Source organism: Topomyia yanbarensis, chromosome 3 (assembly GCF_030247195.1).
Source record: "Topomyia yanbarensis strain Yona2022 chromosome 3, ASM3024719v1, whole genome shotgun sequence".
NCBI classification, from domain to species: domain Eukaryota; kingdom Metazoa; phylum Arthropoda; class Insecta; order Diptera; family Culicidae; genus Topomyia; species Topomyia yanbarensis.
This window is the reverse complement of record NC_080672.1, coordinates 74,944,884-74,957,414: the sequence shown is the minus strand read 5'-3', so window position 1 is coordinate 74,957,414 and position 12,531 is coordinate 74,944,884. Positions and strand designations below refer to the sequence as shown.

At 37.5% G+C, this 12,531-nt stretch overlaps 1 protein-coding gene across 2 annotated transcripts in view; it reads right to left on the bottom strand.

Annotated features, from left to right (window-relative positions):
- Positions 1 to 11,162, bottom strand: part of LOC131691251 (uncharacterized) — a 124,496-nt gene extending 113,334 nt beyond the window's left edge. For both annotated transcript variants that reach the window (XM_058977515.1, XM_058977514.1), the window contains exon 1: positions 10,278 to 11,162. In XM_058977515.1, coding sequence (XP_058833498.1) covers positions 10,278 to 10,302 — 25 coding nt within the window. In that variant the 5' untranslated portion in view covers positions 10,303 to 11,162. The remainder of the gene's footprint in view (positions 1 to 10,277) is intronic.
- Positions 11,163 to 12,531: the final 1,369 nt, after the last annotated feature.

Genomic DNA, 12,531 nt, shown 5'->3' with positions numbered 1-12,531 from the left:
GTGAGGAGCTCTCATTTGCGATGAAGCTATTTTGTGCACCAGGTAATGGCGTTTTCGTTTTTGACATTTCGCTACACACCGGAGTTTGGTGTAGTTATAAGAATACGCTCAAATATATCAATGCTATGCGAATTAATCTATAGGTTTCGTTGATGATATGATTGTTGCTGAAAAGTGCCGTCAAATAACTCAATTTGCAAGTCATGTGATCGCTTCCGGTTTGATCGCCCAGCACATGGTAACTAGCAACTGAGGCCAATCAATTAACGCGGAAAGGCTCGTGTCCGGTCACTGATCGTATAGGTACCTACCTACTGCACAAAGCAGCCATCCGTTGCATCGTTTCACATGACCAATGTCAGTGTCGATTGAGACCTTTCTTTCCCTTTCGGTTTTTGTCTCTCTCTCGTTTGTTTTTGTATTGAATGAATGAAAAAAGGTGAAATGTGTTTATGTTACGTTCCGTCGCTCATTGCGAATATGGTTAGTGAATGGGTAGGAAACTACTTTTCTCTTCCGCGCGTGCCACCAAACGATTTCGTTCTGTATTATTTATGGTAGTATTCACGCAACAAACGTAAACTGATCAATCGATAAACATCCGACAAGGGAAAGAATATTTTAATGGTCGCATATAAGAACATTAATTAAGATGTAGTTGATATTTGCCAGTAACTGTTTGCATTCACCATCTATTTCAAACATTACATTGTCGGACAAACCAATAAGACCATCTCACACACATAGCAAAATAAGTTTTTTTCTATTTTTTGGTTTCGTTAAGGGGGACGTCTGGTGTAGTGGGCAAAAAAATCGACTTCATTTTTATCCGCTTAATTGTTAGTATTGAACCTCTAGAATAGTCTCCCGAAATATGATTAGCCACACTAAACTTCTTTTGTTTTAAACAGCCATGCATTCCTCGCGCCTATTTGCTGTAACACCCGCAGATTTCAATCTATCGGCAACAATTTTCGAAATACTGAAAGCAATAAAAATATAGTGTGAGCAATACACTCTAAACTACTTCTACCCAAATTTTCAAGAGAAATAGTCAATGGTTTATTTTCTGCAGCGTTTTTTTCCGTGATGCAATTTGGTGTGGGACACCCTTTAAAAGCGTTTTTCTCTAAACCGCTTTTTTGAAATGGGTGAACACGATAACTCAAAAACTAATAAACGAATTGAAATGATTTTTTTTATGAGAATCCACAATATGTTTAGCCTATCTTGCTGAGTTTTATGTGACAGACAATTTAATCAAGAGTTATCATGTTCACCGCGGCGCTCCTCGACGTGGAAATGGTTGGACGTCTACTCTTGGAATGCTCGTATGTGTGGCTCGGCAGTGACTGAAAATATTGTTTTCGAGCACAATGAATATAAAAATAAATCTTAATATTACACAAAATATCCATTGTTGTCTTGCCTTCAAAATCGTTAATACAAAAGAATTTTCAGGATGACCACTTTACACCAGACGCCCCCCTTAAATACTGTACTTTTCCTAGATATACAGTCACTACACGTGGCTTCGGATCACGACGACAGAGTCCAGAAAAAAATTTCGGAGGGGTCCGAAATTTCAATTTCAAAATATTCATTGCGTAATACATAATTCGTAATAACCTCATAAAACAGTTTGGTGGTCGAATCCAGTTTTGAATGATTTTGAGTTTACAACGAATTTAAAATAGAAACTATTTCAAAATAGAAACTATATCAAAACTTAACTGATCAACTTTTCCTTAGAAAACCTGTGAACAGCTGGAGCTCGGAATGTACCGCTATGTAACGCAACGTGTACTGTTTCATTTACATCACGTTACTTTCCGTGCCAAAATTGGTAACGCTCATTGACACATCATTACTCGTGTCCGCCACTAGATGACATCATCTTAATCATAATGTGGAGGTTAGTGACGCAAAAACAAATGTCAATGATCTTATTGTTTTGTCCGTAACTGTATGTATTCTGGAAGTTTGGTGTTTTCGGTAATGTTGCCATATTTCCGGTAGCATAGAACTTTATTTTGACAACTTATGATTTTAGCTGGATAAGTAACAATTGATCTAGATCCGTTCTATTTTACAACAGAGACGTGCTATCAAAAAACTTTGTTGTTGCATGTACACCCAGGTTTTTTAACCTCGTAAAAAAACCTCGTTAATTGGAAAATCCGTGTAAAAAACCCTCAGCAAAAGACTTAGAATATTTTTGGAAGTTTTTATTGAACGGATTCCAAGTCCCTTTGAAAGCAAAAGAAGAATTTCGGAAAGATGGTAGACACGGGCCTGGAAGACTCCTTATGGCCCGTACCTCAACAATATGGATATTTTCGGAATGGTCTTGACAAGTAGGTGCCAGAAATTCAAGCTTGACGCAATTTTGAAATCCAAGATGGCGACTTCCGGTTTAGTAAAATTTGCTATAACCCAATCAATATGAATATTTTTGGAATGGCCTTGGCGAGTAGGTGCCACAAATTGATTTTTGACGCCATTTTGAAATCAAAGATGGCGACTTCCGGTTTAGTGAAATCCTCAATAACGCAATAAATGTGGGTATTTTCGGAATGGTCTTGACGAGTAGGTGCCTGAAGTTGACATCCAAGATGGCGACTTCCGGTTCAACGAAAATGATCACTTGAAACCTGCAGTAATAAACTGAAAATGAACACTTGGCACCTGTAACAGTAAACTGCGCTGGAACAACCTAGTTGATTAATGCAATGGTGAATATTGAACAGCTTTGATTAATTTTTAATTCCACCAACATTTCATGCAAATTGAATAAAAGTACTGAATGACGAGATAGCTACGTGTATTGTTAAGAGAGACGCCAATTAAAAAAAATAATTTTGAATGCAGCTAGTGTTGAATATTTTTGGTTGAGGTGCGATCTTTGAGGTACAATTATTTTCAGCAATTGTGAAAAGCATGCAAGAGGAATCTGGCAACCATGAACTAAACAGGAAGTTGCCATCTTGGATCTTGGATGGCGTCAAAAACAAATTTCTGACACCTACTCGCCAAGATCATTCCAAAAATACCCACATTGATTGGATTATAGCGAATATCACCAAACCGGAAGTCGCCATCTTGGATTTGAAAGTGGCGTCAAACATAAGTTTCTGGCACCTACTCGTCAATACCATTCCAAAAATACGCAGATTGTTGAGGTGCAGGCCATAAGGAGTCTTCCAGACCCGCCTCTTCCATCTTTCCGAAAATTTGAGTCTTGCATTCAAAAGGACTATATTTTTTAGCAAAACCGTGCAAATTGCAAAATCCGTGAAAAAAAACTGCTAAAATGTTGTTATTGACTTTTAGTCATTTAGTTGTTTATGACTAATCAATATCGGGATCTTTAAATTCGCAAAGAGAGAAAGTGACAGAAATTTCAATTTGCATAATTCATGTAAATAATATATATTACTTTTTTCTAGCTTTATTAATGTATATTTTGGAAGGTTTGATAACAAGATTTGGTTACCAGAAAGGGAAAACATTGTGAAGTATTTTTCCCGAATTGTCATACGGCGCCATACAATTGGACTGTAAGCGTCCATGGAAGATTTTGCTACACAGTATATGGGAGATACAAGTATTAGTTTTGTAGGGATAAGTGGGATAAAATGAGAAACCTTTTTTGGAGCTTTGTTAAGTGAACCTAATTATTTTTTCCTGTTTAAACTTTCTATAATAAAGAGAACCAAACAAACCATGCTTTGGAATAATTTCCTGGTCCATATTGTGCAGCCTATATTGATCCATGCATGCTGTTCAATACCGACTCCGGTCACGTCTGATTTCAAACTTTCTGGTGAAGAAAGGAATGTTAGCTTGACTCATGTTGCTGCCGAGGAATCCTCCGCATCCCCATTTGCATCACGAGTAGCGGAAAAGTGTTAGTAACTGTGCCAAAAGCGTTAACATGTAATATCCGCTCATGGCAGTCGGCTGTCGAAAATCCGGAAGATTTATCGTTTGTTATATTTATAGGATATAGCCGACTATACGGAATGTTGCTTTTATTGCATTTATTCAAATATTGTTCAAACCTCAAGCAAGCAATTATATATTTATCGTTCCGCACAATTAAATAGAAAGTTTATTTTCTACTAGCTAATACCCCTCGCGCGTTGCTGCGACTTTCAACTAAATAGGAGGAGAGCACAATTTGTTACGCTTATTACTATTTAGAACAAAAGCCATATGTGGAGTAAAATCACCTGATTTACGAAATTAAAATTAAAATCAAACGTAAAACTACGTCAATTTTTATGCTCGTATATGTTACGGTCAGTAAACATAAATTTACACGATTTTTTTTCAAGGTGTGGCTAAAGTTATGCACAGCGGAGAACCTGGAGGAGGCCGTCGACCTTGGAGAAGATCCCACGCACGCTCGCTGTGTGCAATCGAGGAAGGTTCACGTACAGTGGGCGGTCAAGGATGTAGAGAATGGCGGACCAAAACCCATTGTCATTTATGCTGATTATGAATTTGGTTTGAAAGTATCACAAAATGGCCAACAGATGGGTCAATAGATGAATAATAGGTAACCTTGTAACCATAATTGACGGGAATAGTGAAGCTCAGAATCATGGTCCAAAACAAAAACGAAAATAGCTTGAACTACATGAACCTAAAAAATCTGGACAACTTCTTGATGTATCATCTTTTGGCAGAAGATAGTTTCGCACAAGGGATCGAGTGGGCCACCCGTTCCGTGACAGACGTTGTTTTGATCTGATCCTAACATGAAGAACAGACGTTGTTTAGTTTAATCACCTTCAGCCGAAACGCTGAGCGAAGTCGTTGGCTTAGGAGCAGGCTCCGTAATTGCTAGTTGTGTGCAATCGAGGTGGATGCATTTGCGGTCGGCGAACAAGAAGACTGAAGAATGGTAGCCCAAGATTGAGAAACCTGGAAGTTATGGTTTGGAACACCCGTCTGGACCATGGATGATTTTCTTTCAATGGAAGTTAAAATCGTACAGACTTCGAGGGATTCACGATCCTTTGCAGTGAAGTAAATCGTGAATGTTGACGAAGATATGCTTCGCGGTGGTAGCATGTTTTCGAAATAGAGAAGCTGAGGTATTACGATTATAACGGTCTATATAGGAAATTCCAGTATGACCTTACTAACAAACCTGTAACTCCGGAACCAAAGGCCTGATTTAAATAAAATTCAAAAGCAGTCAAGAGGATTACTGTATCTAAATCCAAATAATGTTATACCAATTTTAATATGTATTATATGATTCCGCCATCATGGTGTTACCAATTTATATAGGAATTTGTTGGGTAACCGTACTCCAGAACCCTTAACTCCGGAAGGGTAACAGTACTCCAGAACCCTTAACTCTGAAACCGGATGTCCTATCAACTAAAAAATCAATAGCATGGGAATGGATGGGAAGGTTTCATTTGCGACTAAGTTTGTACAAATCGGTCCAGCCATCTCTGAGAAACAGAGGCGACATTATTTGCCACATACACACACATAAATTCACACAGACATTATCCGATGCTGTCAAACTGAGTCGAGTGATATGAGACTTGGCCCTTCGGACCGCGGTTGAAACGTCGATGTTTGGAGCGATTCAGTTTGAAATAATAAAAACTTCCCCGTGTTACTGAGAGTGGAGCAAATAAAGTGACTTTGACGCATAACCAAATACCTCACATAGTTTCCACACATACACATCTAAAATAATACCGCATTTAAATCGCACGTAAACAAAAACGAACAAAATAGGCCGAAAACCGAATCGAAGTTCTCAAAACAGAAATTGTTCAAAGTTGTTTCGTATTTTTTGCACATTAGTGGATGTTACTAAATTAAATGTCTCGATATATCAAAGCTGATCAGATGTATTCAATGGGTGCAAATTTGTCGGACATTTGATCCGGTGAAGAAGTTTAAAGTATGCTGGGTGCAGGAATTACGGAATCTGAAGATAATCTCAGATCATTTTTGATCTGACATGCTTAAAAAGCCTACTCAACCCACAGCTAGTTGTGCAATTATTTATGAATGATAAAATTAAATAAATATTTATGATGTATCAGGATTCAGCTCTGTATTATACCAGCACAACTGGAATACAGTGTACCCAAGATACTTTCGTGTATCATCCAATAACTCGAAACCAAAACAATACAAAGTTCCTTTGACAGTCGGTTGGGGCAATGTTGTCAGAACTTCGGTCGCAATTAATTTTTTGCCATAGCTGCAATAACTACAGTTTGTGGTTTTTAACCGTGTTAAATTCACTCTGAACATTGACAAGTTCCCCGAGGCATCAAGACTATCATAGGTGGCCAATGGGATCAACGTGACTACGAGTCTGCAAATCAAAGTAATTTAACGCCCATTTTAATAAGTTTTGCATCATATACACATACATACATACATACGCATACCCACTTCCTCGCGAAGTAATACTCAACGGTGGTCCCGAAAGGAAGAGGATACGGAGGTACAGGAGGTTGAGGTTTAGTCAGTAGGCTTGCTGGAGAAAGAGCTGCAGTAAGAATCCGACAGTACCACGGCCAAGTCAGTAGTGGTCTCTTTTGAAGATTCCCCCTCGATAAAAAAAACACGTTTTCCGAACTCGACGAAGTGAGTAGAATAGTATAAGAGTTTCGGCACTCTGGGCTGCTGTTGAAAAGGTGATTTTCAAGGTGATTGCATAACCTTTCTACAGGAGAAAGGCAAAACGGTTTATACTGGATGTTTGGTTCATGATTAAGACTGTCATATTTGGAGAAAAAATCGTTCTACACATACCATCAAATCTCAACCGGTTATAGAACTTTTTATGTAAAAACTTATTTATCTTAAAATACCTCTAACTCAAAAACTATACTTTGTATTTTAAATCTTTTAGTTTCATTGGAAAGGCGAGAAAATTTCCTATTGAATGGTGTTCTCGTATCTTTCAGTTAATTAGTTTTAATTATCTTTTAGCTGTAAAGTAGGTAAAAGTTGGTGTTTTTGATGAGGGTGTTGTTAATTTTCTCAAAATAATTATTGCTATTATCCAAAAGTTAAATTTTAGGACGATTCAAAATTTGTTCTTCAACGTCATATTCCTATCTCTTCTCGTTTCTTTGTAATTTCATTACTTAACTTTTCCTGTAATCGACTTGCAAGTGCTTAAAAGACTCTAATCGAAAAAATATGCTTTATATCGTTATTTCCAAGGCTTCATTGGAAAGCTGAGAAAATTTCCTTTCGATGTATGTACAAATATCTTTTAGTTAAATGTACTAAATGATTTTTTACTTGTAAAATACCTGAAAATGAGCGTTTTTTGAGAGTTTTGTAATTATTCTAATTATTAATCAAATAAATTTATCGTTACTATTGTTCATTTGGTGCCCATTAACATTCTCTATAACTTGTTATTTGACACTTGATCCCTATCGCTTTTCATTTCGCTGCAATTTAATAGTTAACACAGCATGATCTCACTAACAAAGGTAGTGGGTTCGAAATCATTGTTGTTGCATATGAAACGAGGTGATAAAAATGATTTTGCTTCGAAACTAAAAGAGATAATTGAATGGCGTCAAAAAAAAGGTGGCGGAACTTGCTGAGATGCATTTATTCCATGATAATAATGGAGATGTTTAATATTTACTATTTTAAGAAAATAACGAAAATGCCAATAATAACATTAGCTTTCAACTAATTACTTCTAAAAAATACTAAATTCACTTAACTGAAGTGTATTAATACATTTTTCTCTGCAAAATTTTCCTGGTTTTCGAGTAAAAATAAGAAAAAGTACGTACAATAAGAGTCATACTTTTTCAATAAGAGCTAGTATTAGTGAAAATGAGATAAAAATATCTAAGTTCAATAACCCAAACACATGAAAACAAGAAAAGATAAGTGTATCATGTCAAAGAACAAATTATGCAGCTTTTAAGTCTAACAATTTGAATTATTAAAATGGTGATGTTAACTATTAAAATTTTCGCCAAATGAACGAAAAATAGATTAAAATTACTAAATTTTAAATAAATTTCTGTTAAAAGGTTACTCAACCTCATTAGCTGAAACATGTGAGGACATCATTCAATGGAAAATTTTCTCACCAATAAAATGGATCTAAAAGTTTTCAAATACAAAGTATACTTTTTGAGTAAGAGCTATTTTAAAACAACTGAGTTTTTAACAGAAAAAGTTCAATTTAACACAAAAAGTTCAATAACTTAAAACAAAAAGTTCAATGGTATGTGTAAAGCGATTTTTTCTCCAAATATGACAGTCAATCATCCCTCGGAGGTTCTTAACCATGAACCAAACACCTTGTATGGGAAATGCACGGTTTCTTTTACTTATAACTCCGGAATCAATACTTCGTTCAAATAAAAGGCAATATATGAGAAACAGGTGTGAATCTAATTTCGGAACTTGCCCGTTTTTTCGGATCTTCCGGAATCCCCAACGGTGCTCCAAAGAGACTGATTTTTAATTAATGATGTGGACCATCAATTTTAAGCAATTTAGAACTCTTTTCAATTAGTTTTGCATTATTTAGATATAATTAGGAGCGGATCCAGAAAAAAAATCGGGAGAGGTCCATAATTTTGATTTTGGAATGAACATTGTACAATACGATATACGTCAAAACTTCACTTAATGAAAATCAGTTGTGGTGGTCAAACTTGGTTTGAAATGATTTTAAGTTTGAAATTAATATAAAATTTAAACTAATTCAAAATTTCTCAACAAATTGAAAATTTTCGGAGGGGGTCCGGACCCCCAAGACCCTCCCCCTGGATCCGCCACTGGATATAATGATTATACCGGTTTATATGGGAAATTCGGATGTGACCGCACCCTTCAACCTGTAACACAGGAACCAGAACTCCACGAACTCCGATTCCCACGGGATTTAATAGCAGTCAATAGTGGTACTGTAGCTTACACGTGAGACTGAATTTGTGTACATCGAATCAAACATTTCTGAGAATCAGATGTGAATTCAGTTCAGGAACTTAACCACTTTCCCTAAGCTTCCGACTCCGCGGAATGTGTCCAAAGTAGTCAATGTGAATTTGATTGGTCACCAGTGAGCTGAAGCTATAAATCTAAGCAATTTAGAATACCTTTTATGAGATTTAGCATCTCTTAGATAACATTCTGATACCGATTTATGTGGGAATTTCATGCGCGACCGCACTTTTCAACTCATAACTCCGGAACCGGAAGTCGGAATTAAATGAAATTCAATAGCATGGTATGGTAACGTTGTACATTTCATTCGAGACTAAGTTTGATAAAATCGGTTCGGCCATCTCCAAGTAACCGATGTGCATTGATTGATCACATAATACACACACACACGCACACACATACACTTGCCAAACTCGGTTAAACATCGATTTTCAGAGCGATTGCGTAGCTTTTCTATAGGAGAAAGGCTAACAGTGGCCATATTCAATATCTGGCTTTTGCTTACAATTTCGTGCTAAGACATTTCATCAAATTATATTGTCCTCCTTAATTTTACTTAAGATTGAGCAGCTATTTCTGTTACATTAAACAGTCCTTGAATCTTATGCGATATTTTTCCCCAAGGAGAATAAAATAGGGCAAAAACCAATTTTTTTTCCGCGGAGAAAATTGGGTGAAACCTTTGCACCTATAACTAAATTAGTTATATAATTGTGTTTCGATTTTGTCTCATCAGAATCCGGCAGTAACTTAGCGTCGGATTAATGCGAAATTCAAAAACGGAAGCACAACTTGTGTTCCTTCATTTCGATTTCAATGGTCTCATATGAGCTTAATCAGTACTTCTTTTCTTGCGGCACATCATGGCCATAAGTTCGGTAGATATTTACCAAATAAAATGTATGATAAGGGTACAGTCCTGTTCCTTCGCTTGATTAAACTTCTGTTTAATGAAGCAGCGTGCTGCTGTCTCCACACACTCGTAAGCGCATTTCCTGAATCCGCTTTTAGCAGCTCTTAAAATTAATGGAATTTCATGACTAATATACAATACTGAATTGCACAAGTATCAAGAACCATGGAGCCAGAACCTCCCCCCGAAAACACTCGACAGTGCTGTGAATTTTTATGTTTATATTTTACGACACAATAAACTGTCAACGCCAGATGACGAATTTTGTTTTCAATCTCCCCCAGTGAAATCGGAAAAAGATGTGTTTTGAATGACTTATGGAAACGGAAATGTATTATTTTGCTTTCCAACTATTTAGTAACGGTTGTCAATAACTTACCTAAATCACTGTCGCACAGTACCATTTTGGCCTTTTCGTTCTCCCTGTTTGTCTACGTCACCGGATAAAGAATCCAAAACAAGGGAGCTGCTAATCCCTTGCTTAAATGCACAGCTGTTTTTTTTCGACGAAACTGTTATCCAGTACGCAACACTGAAACCGCTCACAGTTAAACACGTTCGCTTCCGATTGAGCAATTAATCAATGAACCGATGGACTTTTTTCACTTCCACCAGAGGTTTCTTCTAACTATAATACACTATATCAAGCAAAAAACTGTGCTTAATTCAACGTTTACTGTTGTTTCTGCGATTTGCTTTTCCAGCTGAATTACGCCGATTCCAGATTGGTAATTTACGGTTAAGTAATAGGGCACTTCATTCACTGCTCTGCCACGACTTTAGGCAGCACTTAAAGCAGGTACCGCCGTTCTGCTGTTATTCGCTCCCGAAAGCCTATCGTGAAGCACGAGGAACTGCACTCTTACCAAGTGAGTTTAGCGCCTCCGCTAAGGTGCACATGATGGCGCATAAGAGTACAGTTTAGCGCGGCTGTGGCTGCCACCACGAGTCTCACGCCATGTGGTTTCGGTTACCATGCACTTGAATACCACCCACTTCGAGATGTGTTCGAGTTAAGTAGCCAGCAGCAGCAGCAGAGTGCCACAGTAAATCACTGCACTTTGCAAATCACACTCCGAGTTGTAGTAAACCTATCATCTGTGCGGCTAATTATACATCACCGGTACGCCAAGTACCTTCGACGGTTGCAATTGTAGTCCTTTTACGGAATCGTGCGTTCGCGTAATCCGGCCTGCGGGTAGTTGACCGAAATGGCAGCTATTAGCTGCGGCACTTATACTGATACGTGGACCGATCGGTGTGGGAGGTCTGCAAAAAAATTGAAAGTAGAACGTTAGATTACAATTATCAAAAAAAGCAAAGGCTGAGAATTGGTATGCTAGCTAGAAAATTTGATTTTTTTTTCATTTTCAGTAGAAAAACAGAGCAAAATGAATTAGTTCAAATTGCATAAGGGAAAAAACGCTAGAGAAATTTTGCCTAGTGAATCGATCCTTATCAAATTTTCAGGCATGAAAATATAACCCATTAGAAGGCTTTTGACATATTTAGTTCATTCAATTTCAATACCAAAACCGTACGGTCGCACCTTACGCTTAACTTCACTCATTGGGTTCTGTATCACATCTGGCTGCAGCTTCTTATCTACGGAAACCCACTTTTTCTTCATGTCTTCCTCAGATTTGACCTACTTGGGATGCTTTCGTAGTACTCGCTTCATAATTGCCCACTATTTTTCGATGGACCTTAGTTCCGGTGCGTTGGGGGGTTCATGTCCTTGGGTACGAAAGTGACCCCGCTGGCTTCCTACCACTCCAGGACAACATTTTTTAGATGATGATGATGGTCCCACCTCATACCCCCACAAAGGTGTGAGCTGAACGATTTATCTAGAAGATAATTAATATTTTAAATCATGACAAGACCAGTTAACAAAAAAACGGACTGGTTCAATTTACAGACATAGCCTTTCCTTCAAAAGAACGTAACCAGATATATTTCGAATATTCCATCAACAACCAGGGTCCATCAAGAAAATTTCCATTCCGGGAAGATACTTGATAGAATCGGGAATTGAACCCAATAGCTTCCATTTCTGATAATTCTCTGTAAGACTCCTCCCGCCTGACCAAGTGGCTAGTGGCAGTGCAGAGTCTAATCGAGTTATATCATCCACATCAGGCCCCTTTATTGAAAGTTGCGTACCACTAACCCAAGGCAATCCAGGGATATTCCTTTCCGGGAATACCCTGGATTGATCAGGAATTGAACCCGATATCTTGTTTTATCAGAAGAAGTCACCAAGCCCCCCACTCAACGAACCAACTCCGTTATTGCCGCTATGGCAGCAATAACCGAGATTAACTCTATTGTCGAGCAAAGCCAGCAAAGCAACTCCATCATCAAATCAGACCCTGATCACAACAAAAGTCTAAAAGCTTCAATTCAACCCGATGAGTTCTTAGTACTGGTCACCATGTTCGATTTCAAGTTAGTCTCTATCTGCTTATCGCGCGCGTGGCTCAGACTTCTGTAGACATCTCATTATTTTTAAAAACTACAATAAACAATTAACAAAAATCCATCATCATCATAGCGAATATAATAACTTAATGCGACTAATTGCAAATAATAGAAGAGAAAAAAAAATACAATCTTCGTGGTATTACATA